General features: G+C 57.3%; 3 protein-coding genes across 3 annotated transcripts; 2 read left to right on the forward strand and 1 right to left on the reverse strand.

Annotated features, from left to right (window-relative positions):
• Window positions 1-95: 95 nt before the first annotated feature.
• On the forward strand, window positions 96-2,670 carry BBK36DRAFT_1180417 (HET-domain-containing protein; the record flags this gene model as incomplete). The annotated part of the gene is made up of 5 exons (XM_024896211.1): window positions 96-713; window positions 811-1,547; window positions 1,791-1,872; window positions 1,990-2,118; window positions 2,314-2,670. 5 exons carry the CDS (start codon window positions 96-98, stop codon window positions 2,668-2,670), a joined length of 1,923 nt encoding a protein of 640 aa, XP_024747120.1.
• A 343-nt stretch (window positions 2,671-3,013) lies between these two features.
• On the reverse strand, window positions 3,014-5,443 carry BBK36DRAFT_1136195 (hypothetical protein). Its single transcript, XM_024892899.1, has 5 exons — window positions 5,418-5,443; window positions 5,241-5,369; window positions 4,213-5,183; window positions 3,300-4,112; window positions 3,014-3,244 (listed from the first exon to the last, which is right to left on the reverse strand). The coding sequence occupies exons 3-4, from the start codon at window positions 5,071-5,073 to the stop codon at window positions 3,300-3,302; spliced, it is 1,674 nt and encodes a 557-aa protein (XP_024747121.1). The 5' UTR covers window positions 5,074-5,183; window positions 5,241-5,369; window positions 5,418-5,443; the 3' UTR covers window positions 3,014-3,244.
• A 3,130-nt stretch (window positions 5,444-8,573) lies between these two features.
• On the forward strand, window positions 8,574-11,376 carry BBK36DRAFT_1125735 (hypothetical protein; the record flags this gene model as incomplete). Its single annotated transcript, XM_024891312.1, has 5 exons — window positions 8,574-8,780; window positions 8,864-8,983; window positions 9,045-9,308; window positions 9,389-11,166; window positions 11,220-11,376. 5 exons carry the CDS (start codon window positions 8,574-8,576, stop codon window positions 11,374-11,376), a joined length of 2,526 nt encoding a protein of 841 aa, XP_024747122.1.
• Between the last annotated feature and the right edge of the window lie 209 nt (window positions 11,377-11,585).

The following is an 11,585-nucleotide window of genomic DNA, read 5'->3' on the forward strand; positions in this document are numbered from 1 at the left end:
TACGCGCAACAGCATCGCAGCTTCAAGCTCTCTTCTCGCGTCACGGAAAGAAGCCCGTCAGGCGCCGTGGCCTCCAATCCAGTAGACCATCATCCATGGACAACAACCCCCTGCCCCAGCGCCCCAAACAGTCCCTCCACATCCCAGAAGACCAGCGATACGTCTACCAGCCCATCAAAGAAGCCAAGTCCGTCCGCTTCCTCATCCTACAGCCCGGCTCCGGCTCCGACCCCTTAATCGGGGGCCTCCAGCTCGGGAGTCTGGACGCAGCAGAGCTCGGCGAGCTGCCCCCTTACGAAGCAATCTCCTACGTCTGGGGCACGAGTGACCGGCTCGCCACGCTGCTCTGCGACGGCGCCGTCCTGCCACTGACGCAGAGCATCCGGGATGCGTTGGTGAGGGTCCGGCTGCCGGATCGGGCGCGCCGGCTGTGGGCAGATCAGATATGCATCAACCAGGACGACGTGGCGGAGCGCAGCCAGCAGGTGAAGCTCATGAATGCCGTGTACAAGAACGCGAGCAAGGTGCTTGTGTGGTTGGGGAGGGACGCAGATGGAGTCGCGGCGGACGCGGTGCGAATGGTGCATTATCTGGATGGCGTGTTCAAGGACGACGAGGCGCACGAGGCGTTCAAGGTTGCGCATGAGGAGCATCTGGCGATGCAGAGCGCGGAGAGATGGATTCCTCTGGCGAAGCTGACCAAGCTGCCGTGGGTGAGTAACCTTGCTTATACGAAGAATATACCCCTTTGCCGGTGTCAAGACGATTCCTTTCCAGAATCAACGTCAGTTCTGACACTGAAGCTCCAAGTTCCACCGGATATGGATCGTCCAAGAGATCGGAACCACCGCCCCGGCGACGCTCTACTGGGGCGACGTGGAGATGGACTGGGACACGCTCTCCTTCGTGGCGGGCATCCTCAACGAGCGATACCACCACCTGCGCACGCGCTTCTTCATCGGCACCTCCAACATCCGCTACCTGCGCCAGCGCTTCGTCGAGCCCGCCGAGGCGCACGACAGCCAGTTCCACAACAGGGGCACCTTCGCCTACGAGCTGCACCGCGCGCGGCACCTCCTCGCGCAGGACCCGCGGGACCACGTGTACGCCTTTCTGGGGCACTTCTCCCTGACCAAGGGCGGCAGCAAGGAGCTCCGGGGCCTGGTGGCGGACTACTCCAAGAGCGTCGAGGAGGTCTACCTCGACGTCGCGGTGCGCGGCCTCAGGGGCGCAGACGACCTCATCATGCTGTCCGCGACGCACCACAGCCGGCCCAACAACAGGAGGCGCGCGCCGGGGAACGAGCGGCACTTGGATCTGCCCTCGTGGGTGCCTGACTGGCGGGACCTGCCGATGCACATCCTCGGGTCACCGGCGGTGCCGCATCGGGCGTCGGGGGACACGAGGCCGGAGCTGACGATTGACGAGGAGGCGAGGGTGCTGCATATCCGGGGCGTCAGGGTCGACGTTGTGGAGCGGCATTCGTGGACGATTTACGGGACGGCGTTTCAGGTGCGGCAGGACGATCAGGGGTCGAACAGGAAGAAGTGGTGGAAGCAACAGCAGCAGAAGCAGCAGCAACAACAACAACAGCAGCAGCAGCAGGGCGGCGATCGGGGGTCTCCTCGGTTTCGGCCTCAGAGTCATGGGCGCACGCCCAGCAGTGGGAGCAACAGCAGCGGCAGTAGCATCAGTGTCTCCGGGGGTAGAGACACGGTGAGAGGCAACAGCAGCAGCAGCAGCCATCATCAGCACAGCCGAGTCGTACAGCAGCGCCGCAACAGCCAGAGCGACCAATACGTCTCCCGGACACACCCCATGGAGGTCCTCTGGAAGCAAATCTGCGGCTTCCAGACGTTTACCTTATCCCGCGTATACCCCCCCTTTCTCAAAGCCGGAGCCGCGGCCGCCTCATCATCATCATCGCCAGCTCGATCACCTTCTCGAACGGCGCCTAGATCTCCCGCCCCTGAGCCGGAGGAGCAGGAGGACTACAGCAGATCCGCCTTCTTCGCCCTCATCCAGACCCTCACCAACGCCTGCACGGGCATGGACCGCTCGCGGCCGTACTCATCCGTCTCGCCCAACGAATGGCTCGCCAGCGGAGCGGCGTACCTCGTCCGCTACGCAATCCCCTCTTCATCACCATCCCCATCGCCTCTGTTATCGCCCTCACGAACGTTCCCCTCCTCCTCCTCCACCTCCAACAACTCCAACAATTATAATGAAAATAAGGCCAGCAACAGCAACCTCATGTCCGCCTTCTACGAAAGAGCAAACTCCCTCTCCCTCTCCGCCTCTTCTTCCCAGCAGCAAACCCCCATCTCCCCCTCCATCCACGCCCTCTCCCTCACGGGCGACCCCTTCAAATGGAGCCACGAAGCGACCCTCATCACGCGCTACCGCCGCTTCGCAGTCACCCGCGGGGGATACTTTGTGCTCGGCCCGGACGCCCTTCAGGAGGGCGACGTGGTGGTCCTTTTACGCGGCGGGAAGACGCCCTTTTTGCTGCGCGAGGTGCATGATGATGATGATGGTACTGCGAGTGGTGGTGGTTCTGGTGGTGGATGGGTTCTTGTGGGAGAGTGTTATGTTCATGGGCTTATGGATGGGGAGGGATGGGTTGGGAAGGAGGATGGGGGGAGGGAGGAGGTGTTTTCGATAAGATGAAGGAAGAACTAGGGGGGTAGCAGCGGGAAGGAGATTACATATATTGCGATGATACGGTCCACTGCGTATATCGCAGAAGTTATCAATGGAAGCCATATCTGGAGCCCCATGGTGTGCAGCATGCGGCTTTAAGCAAATCCTAGCGGGTTATTGTTGGCTTATGATATGTCTGTCAAGTTACATATGGTTCAACTTCTAAATGTGAGAGTAGACGTGGACCTTTTATGTTCAAAGGAATTCATTTCGTAGATTTCTTCATAATTACTGCTAGAATATCAAGGCTGTCAAGCCTAGTCACCAAATATTCATCGAGCTCATGAGCGGAATAAACAGATGTTGCATTTTTTATGTTCACTCCCACTCTAATCGAATCATACAGAGAAAATAGATCGAGTGGCAGGTTCAAGCCAGTCCCATAATAGTTGTTGCAATCCCAAAGTGTCCCAAATGTAAATCCCATAGAAAGAAATTCAAAGAAGAAAAGAAAACCCCGCGCCATTGCCGCTACCTGATCCTTTGCCCTGTACATGTCGGCCCTGCCATTGCAAAGGAGGGCCACGAGATAAGATCCAAAGATAACAAAAGTCGCATATTATAAAGAGTCTGTTCGTAGATGGGTTGTCTGCTCTTTACAGGTCCATAGTCAAGAGCTCTAGTCTTGATACTACCGACCCTATGCTGGCGCTGATGCTTTGTACTCGGGCCATGGCGAATGCGGCAGTGTATTCCTCCTCAGTGGCATCGACGAGCTCGATTCTTGACAGCATCTTCTCGGGCTCGATACCACCAAAGATATCGACGTGTGACAGGCTTTCGGTGTCCAGGGTGTTGGACTCTGAGCAAGATGAGGCAGGCTCGGAGTGGAAGAGGGCGAACTCGGGATCGGCCTCAAACTCCTCGTCGATGGGTGCAGACTCCGTCTTGGCGACAGGAGCCTTCTCGACAGGTCGCTCGATGGCGGGAACCTCGACCTTGTCGTCATCAGACTGGAAAGCCTGCTCGACAAAGCTGCACGTCTTGCCCGACAGGATGGAGGACTCGATGGACGAGGGCACCTCCGCAGTCTCGACGACGAACACCTGGGGCTGGTAGAACGGGTCGACGGCATTAAACATGGAGAAGTCCAGGTTCTGCTCAGGGAGCATGGCCATGCCAATCTGCTGCTGAGAGGCCTGAGCGCCGAACGGGTTCACGTCCTTGACAGCTCGCTGCTCCGGAGACTGCTGGGGCTCTGGCTTGACCTGCGGCTGGGCAGCAACGGACGATTCAGAGCTGAGCTTGTCCAGGAAGCTGGAGAATGAGGGAGAGGCGAGGAGCATGCGAGTCAGCCCAGACAGGCGCTCGTTCTCTTCGAGGAGGGCGCGGTTCTGCGCACGCAAGTCATTGTTTTCTGTGACCTTGCTGGAGACTTCAGCTTCAAGCTGTGTAATGTATTCTACAACCTTGTTAGTAAATTATTTGGAGGCGACCCAGGCGTGAACCACGCCTGACGGGAAGATAGATCTTACCTTTTCTTCTTGAGCGGAAAGCACGGGCAGAGACCTTGTTGCGCAGCTGTCTGCGCTCTTTGCTGCTGAGCTTCTTGCCCTCCTCACTGGCCAAGAGGCGCTCGTCCTCGTCCATTTCCTCCTCGTCCTTCTTGGCTTTGGCCAGGTGGGCCGAGGGCGTGGAGCTGTCAGATGGCGGAGACGCAGGCTGGGCCCGCATCTTCTGAAGAAGCTGGCTGATCTTCTGCTCGACGATGGGGTCGGTCTTTGGCGGCAGCTTGGCGCGAGGTCTTTGCTGGGCAGGCTGACCAGGTTGGCGCTGCACCTGCTGCTGCTGCATAATGTGCTGCTGCTGCCTCTGCTGGGCATGGGCCTTGGCCATGGCGGCCTGAGAGTGAGCGCCAGGCCACAGACGGCCGACGGTGCTCGATTGGCTTGTGGAGGAAGGAGAGCCGTTGGATGAAGCCTGCTCAATGTTGCTGGGGTTGATGGTCGAGAAGAGTTGGGTGTTGGGTGGTGATGCAAAGTCCAGCGTCTCGGCCGGTCCCATGGTGCTCTGCGAGGGCGACACGTTGAAGTCGAACATTTCAGCCTCGTTGGTGAGGAAGTCGAGGCTCCCGAAATCCTGGTATCCAAGGTTGCCCGACTCGTTGACGGCCATTGTGTTGGCAATAGCGCCCGGCACGAAGCCCGTCTGCTGGCGGTACATGTCGTAGTTGTGGCTCGGCCCGCTCAGGCTCTGGGTCGGCATCACGCTGGGCGTCGTGACGGCGGCAGTGACTGGGCTGGCGAAGATGGGCTTGGACGACGAGGACGGCGACATGGATGGCGACAGCGAGGGCGAGCCAAAGCTGGGCATGCCATCGTACGCGGACAGGTCGAGTAGGGAGTCGAGGTCAACGTTGTTGTCCGACATGATGGCGGGTGAGCCGCGGTCGTACTCGGCTCGAGGCGATGGAGAGGATTCGCTGGGTTCTAGCAGATGGTGCGAGAGATGGAAGCGCGCTTCATGCAAATGATGGAATGTGTAGACGTTGGTTGATGGCGGGTGTAGATGCTGGTAAAAATGCGGGAGGAAGAGTCGAGAGTCCAGGTGTCGGACGATCGATGGAGCAGATTTGGGGGAGAGGCGATATTATGGATGGTCGGGCTGGTGCCTCGAGGTTGGGGATCAATATTCGGCCGGGGCGCCTCGCTAGCGCTCCATGCTACTGCTACAGTGCAGCGCAGCACCTGTCCAGCAGGCACAGGCGAGACGCGGGCGAGGCACAGACGCTGGCTCAGGCCGTCCAACGCCTGGAACAGCTGGGGCCGGCTTTAGGGGATGGCGCGGAGGCCCCTTGGCGGCTGGCAGTGCAGGGATACGGCGGGGGTGCGGGCAGTGGACGCGTAAGCCTCTGTTTCCCTGGGCATTTAATGCAGTGAGCGGCCACCAAGGCGCAACCACTAGGCGCAGGCCGTTGGCCGCTTTGGGCCCAAGTGCGCGATGGATCTTTTGCAGCCTCTGCTCCTCTGCTCCTCTGCTCCTCTTCGCACCCGCTGGCGATGACGACGCCTGCCTGCCCTGCCGCGGCCCACACGCCTGCTGCTCTGTCCACTCCCCGTTGCGCTGCTCGCGATGCCTGCGAGCCCAGTCCTGATAAAGCCAGGTCCGGCCCGGGTGCACCAACCGAACGGCCAGCGCAGAGGCTCGGGGATTCGCAGGGCTGACGAACGAACCGACGAAGCAGCCCACGACGCCAGAGCGAGCGCGCATGGGAGGAAGCGATAACGACAGAGGGATGGCGGTGGTCGTGATGCTACCAAGCTATCTGGTCTACCACCTGGCAGCTGCATGGAAGCCAGAAGAACGAAACCACGGCGCTGGATAATATGGCTGATCTGGCTGATCCGTCCTTCACGTTCACAACGTTGTTGACCACGAAGTTTACACATGGTCGCCCACGTGCAAATGCTCCATATCTCCGGCTCCGTGGCTGGATCGCATTCGCTTCCAACTCGGGCCCATACCTTGCCCATCGCCAAAAGGCAACGAGTCGTATGTATCGTATCGAAGCATCACCGCGAAAGTATACTCGCACGAGAGATTGATTTGTTCCGCTCTTTCGGGTTGCTCAACTGCCCGACGGTGCGTAATCATTCCTCGAGGAGGCTAGCACAAATCCAAGGCTCTACTTGGACAGTACTCCAGATCTCTTCAGCTGCCGTCAGCATTCACAGCGTCTGCATGTATCGTCCAAGTCTCTCCCCACCGGTCTGGTGGCTGTGCAGCCCGTTCCCATCTTCCATCCATCTCAGTAGGTAGTCTCGTCTAGCATTTCGCACCAAAATCATGATGGATGGACTCCTCGGTCTCCGAGGGGGTTGCTGAGTCACCAGGCCTCACGTGATGCTGTCGCTCTCGTTCTCGCCAACTCGTTCGACGCTCGTTGGTCGAGATTGATGGCGGTGGCAGTGTTTCACCGCGAGCTTCTCTTCATTGGCTTGCCGTCATCCCTGGCGAGGCGAATCGCTGCGCCTCTGATTGGTTCATGCCGGCCGTCTTCCTCTTCTGCGAGACTCGACTCCTGTCGAGCATTGCCTGGCTGGTTTTCTTGAAGCGAGCCGAGTCGTGGCTCCATTAAATTGCGAAACAAGATCTGAGCTCGACTGGAGAACCGCCAATCTCGACTCTCGAGCTCTTCCAACCAAGATCGCCGGTATCATCCTGAGGCAGCACCTCGTCACATCGCCAAGGCCTGGTTCAAGTCAAAAGGCAATTTCACCCACCGCTCAGCTTTCAGGATTGGCTGTGGCTGAGGTCCTTGCCCACGTAACCGCATCAAACCCGAACCAAGCATCGCATGTACGAAGTACCATCAAGCACTCCGCATTGATGGCAAAGTATTCCATCCACCATCTGAATCCTCCTCTTGGCTCTTCGTGATCAAGGTGCCGCCTTGCCGGCTGGGTAGCGGCTGAGTCGGCAGTGAGCTCACTACAGGTACTCCTGAGATGCTCGCAGGGCGGAGCAACTCAGTGCGAAGTAGACGGAGTGCTCGACTTGTATTCGTCAATCACTGACTGAATGCCTGGCCGCTGCTGCCTTTCTGCGCATGTTTCAATGGCAAGGTCCTGACACGGCATTGCTCTGGGCTAATAGTAATTATATGTCCAGCTGAAACTGCTCAAGGCTCTCAAGGCTATGCGGCCCAACACAACGTGCGATGCTTCTATTTTTGACTCCCATGTACATAGGTAGGTATGTTGCGGTACGCACTTTTACGAAGGGATGTACTCGTACTCGAAGCATTCACAGTGTCTTTCTGCGATTCAGTCCAACGAGAATCTCCTTCAAAGACGATGTGGTTCCACCAAGGCCGTGGAGCAGCGTTGGTTTCATGGCAAGAGCCGTTTGTTTGGCCATCAAGCAGGCCGCCCATTGCCGTCGCATCTCCATCCATCCACCGAGTCTCCCGTCCACCTCCTTACTCGGTCGGCCTTGGAATCAAGGCTGATCCAATCATTCCTCAGCTGGCTGTTCCGCGGCTGTGCCAATCCCGGATGGTGTGCGGATCATTTACCCAAAGATTTGCCTCTGACATAACCAGCCGGACCTTGTTCACGGTGCCGTGAATCGTTATCCTCTTTGGGAAATGCTTGACCGGCGAGCTGTTGTAGATTCATCACTGCGATTCATTTAATATGTCTCATTCAGTCCCCGATTCGCATATTTCAAATTCATCAGATTGACTTCCATATCATGCGTCAATAACCTCAAAAAAGTGATTCAACTGGTGCCTGCAGCTGAGCAATAAGATCCATTGCAGCGCCTTCCCTCCTCCAACTCGTCCGTCACCTTCTCGCCTCTTGCCCCGCCCTTTATGCGAACGCTCGTCGGAAGGGGAATACCATTGTTCCAGCGCTTCACGTGATTATGTAATAAAACGCATCAAGCTGCCCAAATTCCAAAATCATGAGAGAGTCTCGCGTCAAGTCAAAACTGCCACAAGGTCACGCATTTTGCCAGCTTCCAGCGCCTCGTCAGTCGAAGCCCAGCCAGCTTCAGGCAGAGCATCTGAAAGCGGCCGCTGCTGTATTACCTCGGCCCACCTCTCGCTCGCTGGTATAATCGGGCAGCCTCGACAGAGACGAGAGACTGGTCGTTCAGGCTCTCTTCGTCCAGCCGCGCCGGACCCACGCCTCTGTTCTTAGATTTGTTTCCTTGCATTGCTTTTCCCTGAGCCAGAGACGACCCCTCTCGTTGCTGCAGCGGCCCCGTCGAGCGAGATTTGCATGCAGCATCTCGTCGGCTCGTGAATGCAACCTTGAGCGCGTATCGAGCCGGTGAACTGTGCCTCTCTGTTATGCTAACACTGTCCTCCATCTCCTGGATGAACGCCGTGTCATGATATGCGTCTCTGATAGCTGCTGAAGATGGGAAGAACACGACGAGCCCTGGTCCCAGGGGCCGCCTCTGGGCCCAAGGAGCGGCACAGGAGATCGCAGAGAGCCCAGTATCGTGATCCTCTCTCGCCGCCTCGTGATAGATTTGTCGCCAAGCCGCCGATACCAAAGTCAAAGCACCACTCTTATTTCGAACTGGTCGAGAACAAGGAGAAGAAGAAGAAGCTGGAGTATCAGGTACGCGGACGTTGAACGCCACGGATTCAGCATCGTTTGTCGCCTGTTGATTCTGGCGGAAAGATGCTCACTCACCATATCAGATCACGACGGAAAGCACCCCGCCACCGGGATTCGAATTTGTCCCCATCGGCAACCCCGAGCTGACGGCAGCCTGCAAAGAACTATCCCGCGAGAAGGATGCCATGATTTTCATTGTTTCGGTGCGTCGGAGCCCTTCGGCGCCCCTTGATGGAGACTGTTCATCTAACCTCGAAGTTTTAGAATGCCAAATGTTCTGATGAAAACATGCTTGCCCATCAGATGCATCGAATAGGCCATCATATCAGGCAAGTCATCGTTGAAGAGGCCAAGGCAAACATAGGCGATATACCTCACCGTCTCGGTCCGGTAACAGATGCAGGCCCTGAGCCCATCCCCCAGTCCCAGGCGGTTTATCACGCTCAGGTCGATGCCGCCATTAGAGACCTGTTCCCACGGGTCCCCAATACTGACCGTCAGATGATAATCGAGCACTCTTTCACTCGGGTTTGTTCCATCTCCTTCCTCCCCCTCCACCCCACCTGAACCTCACAAAGGCCTATGGCGAACAATAATGTCTTCCATAGGGATCAAATAATCGATCTGAAAACCCTGTCGGCTTTTCCGAGCACTTGACCCTTTCTCGCAGGGTCCAGTTGGCAGTTCTCGCCCACATCAGGCATGTCCATACGCGGTATGATGCTCTGTTGAAAGAGACAACTTGGCAGAACGCCCGGAAAACTGTAGAGTCGCTGTGTCTCGACATCCTCGTCAAGTGGCGAGGAGACGAGGAAACCGGCCGTGACCAGCTGGATGAGATCTTGCGCGAGGTGGTAGTCATCTCTGATTCAGAGGACGATGACGATGAGGAAGACGAGGACGAAGACGAGGAGTCGACCGATTTCACGTCGGATGAAGATGCTGCTGACCATGCCGGGCTCACACCCATGCCTGAGGATCGGTCAGCACAGCCCTTGCATCGTCCTGTGGATCAGCCAGATCGCTCCCCTCCCAGATCTCCCACCCGAGATACCGCTCCCGTGTTTTCTTGTCCTCCCAGCGTGGTGGAATCGAGGCACATGGACCGTTGTCACAGAGAGGACAGGAGAGCTCAGCGGGGTTTCAGAAGATACCGCGCGTGGGAAGAGGCGATTAGACGTAATCGAGGGGAAACGCCATTGGTTGAGCGACCCTCTCCGGATCTCGCGATTGGCCGTGCCGCATATCAACCATCCAAGCCCAATGGGCCTTCTTATGACGCTCATGTCCGGCCCTATGACAACGCAGGTCCAATGGTTCATCCTGGTGGAGCCCCTGGAGCTTCCCCAAGCTTGAATGGCCACGGAATTCAGCGGCCGTTATACGAGATGTCCTCTCCTCTGATTTCCTCGCCCTATCGTGGTCAACCCCTCGACGCTCGGTTCTCTCATGAAAAGGTAATGTCTGTCGTTCCATTTCCCAGCAGCACGTCTTCTCGCGAGCTGGCCCCTTCGGCCTCCGGTCACTTCCAAGACATGTTGGTGCGCTCCATCGAGCCGGCATCCCCAAGCGTGCAGTCTACATACATACGCACCTTACCTCCCCGGAGTCAAGTTGCTGTCAGTACTTATGGGCCGCCAGTCACTCCGGCAGCCGGCTTTCAACCTGCTCCCAGGCTTGTCTCATATTCAGGAGAAGGAATCCATCCCAGGGACTTCACCCCAGTTGCACGTGCAACTGCCAATTCTCTCAGGCCGCAAGTTGCCATGGACGTCGATGCTATTTCCAGTAGAGAATCTGTCCAATCGCGTGATTTCCGCGGCCCTGTCTATCCGCAGTCCACTGACTACGGAGCACAGCCAACATCCTCTCCTTATCATCCGGTGTCTGGCAACCCAGGGTCAAGTTCTGCTATCAGGCTTCCGGAGACGCGCAGGATCGTTCTCAACGCACCCCGCCCTGGAGAGCGGGCAAACCCCATCCTTATGGAGGATAGGGGCGGATACTATGAAAGGGTCAACCCTCCACCAGAGCGCAGCTCGCGAATCCAACTGCGAGCCAGCCACCCATCCCAGACACAAGCACAAGGTGAGGCCCAGGGTAATATCAGGCCTCACACAGCGATGCTATCATGGGAAGAGCGCATGAGGCAAAGAGGCGAACGGCGCGGCGTTGCAGAAATTGAGATTGATGCCCGGCTTGACCCTCGCTCCCGTCCGCCCAATGCACCCCATGCGCCTATGCCTCATCCCTATTCCCCTCGCGACTACTATGGAGCACCGAGGTATGAACCGCTGGACAGAGAGTCGGACTATGCAGTTCCACCAGCCCGGCAAGTGCCCGGCGAACAGTATGCTGCACCACCACCTGAGGGCTATTGGGTCATGTAAGTCACAAAGTGCCTCGAATTGGCTTTGCCGTGATACTAATCTACTCTAGACGACAACATGGCGACCGGCAAGCCGCGCGGCCTCAACTCGACCCCGTCTATCATCCTGTCAGCACACGCCTTATTGGGGTAAATGAACGATACGGGCCCAGACGAGAGACACGAAATTTCGGCCAGCCAGCGCCGAACGTGATTATTATCGACTAGCGAGCCTTGGACGGCATGTCGGCTCGCCCCTTGTTCCTTTTCATTGTGTGGAGTTTCGAGCACCAGGCATTGCGCAGCATCGATTAAGAGCACGTTGAGAGGGAAAGGTTATGCTCTCTTCTTGTTTTGTTCCTTTGATTCATTCGGCATGGTAAAGCATGGAAGGGAGGAATTCTGCTTGATGGAACTCGTGTTATTATACCCCAACG

This window comes from Trichoderma citrinoviride (genome assembly GCF_003025115.1).
Source record: "Trichoderma citrinoviride strain TUCIM 6016 unplaced genomic scaffold BBK36scaffold_12, whole genome shotgun sequence".
NCBI lineage: Eukaryota > Fungi > Ascomycota > Sordariomycetes > Hypocreales > Hypocreaceae > Trichoderma > Trichoderma citrinoviride.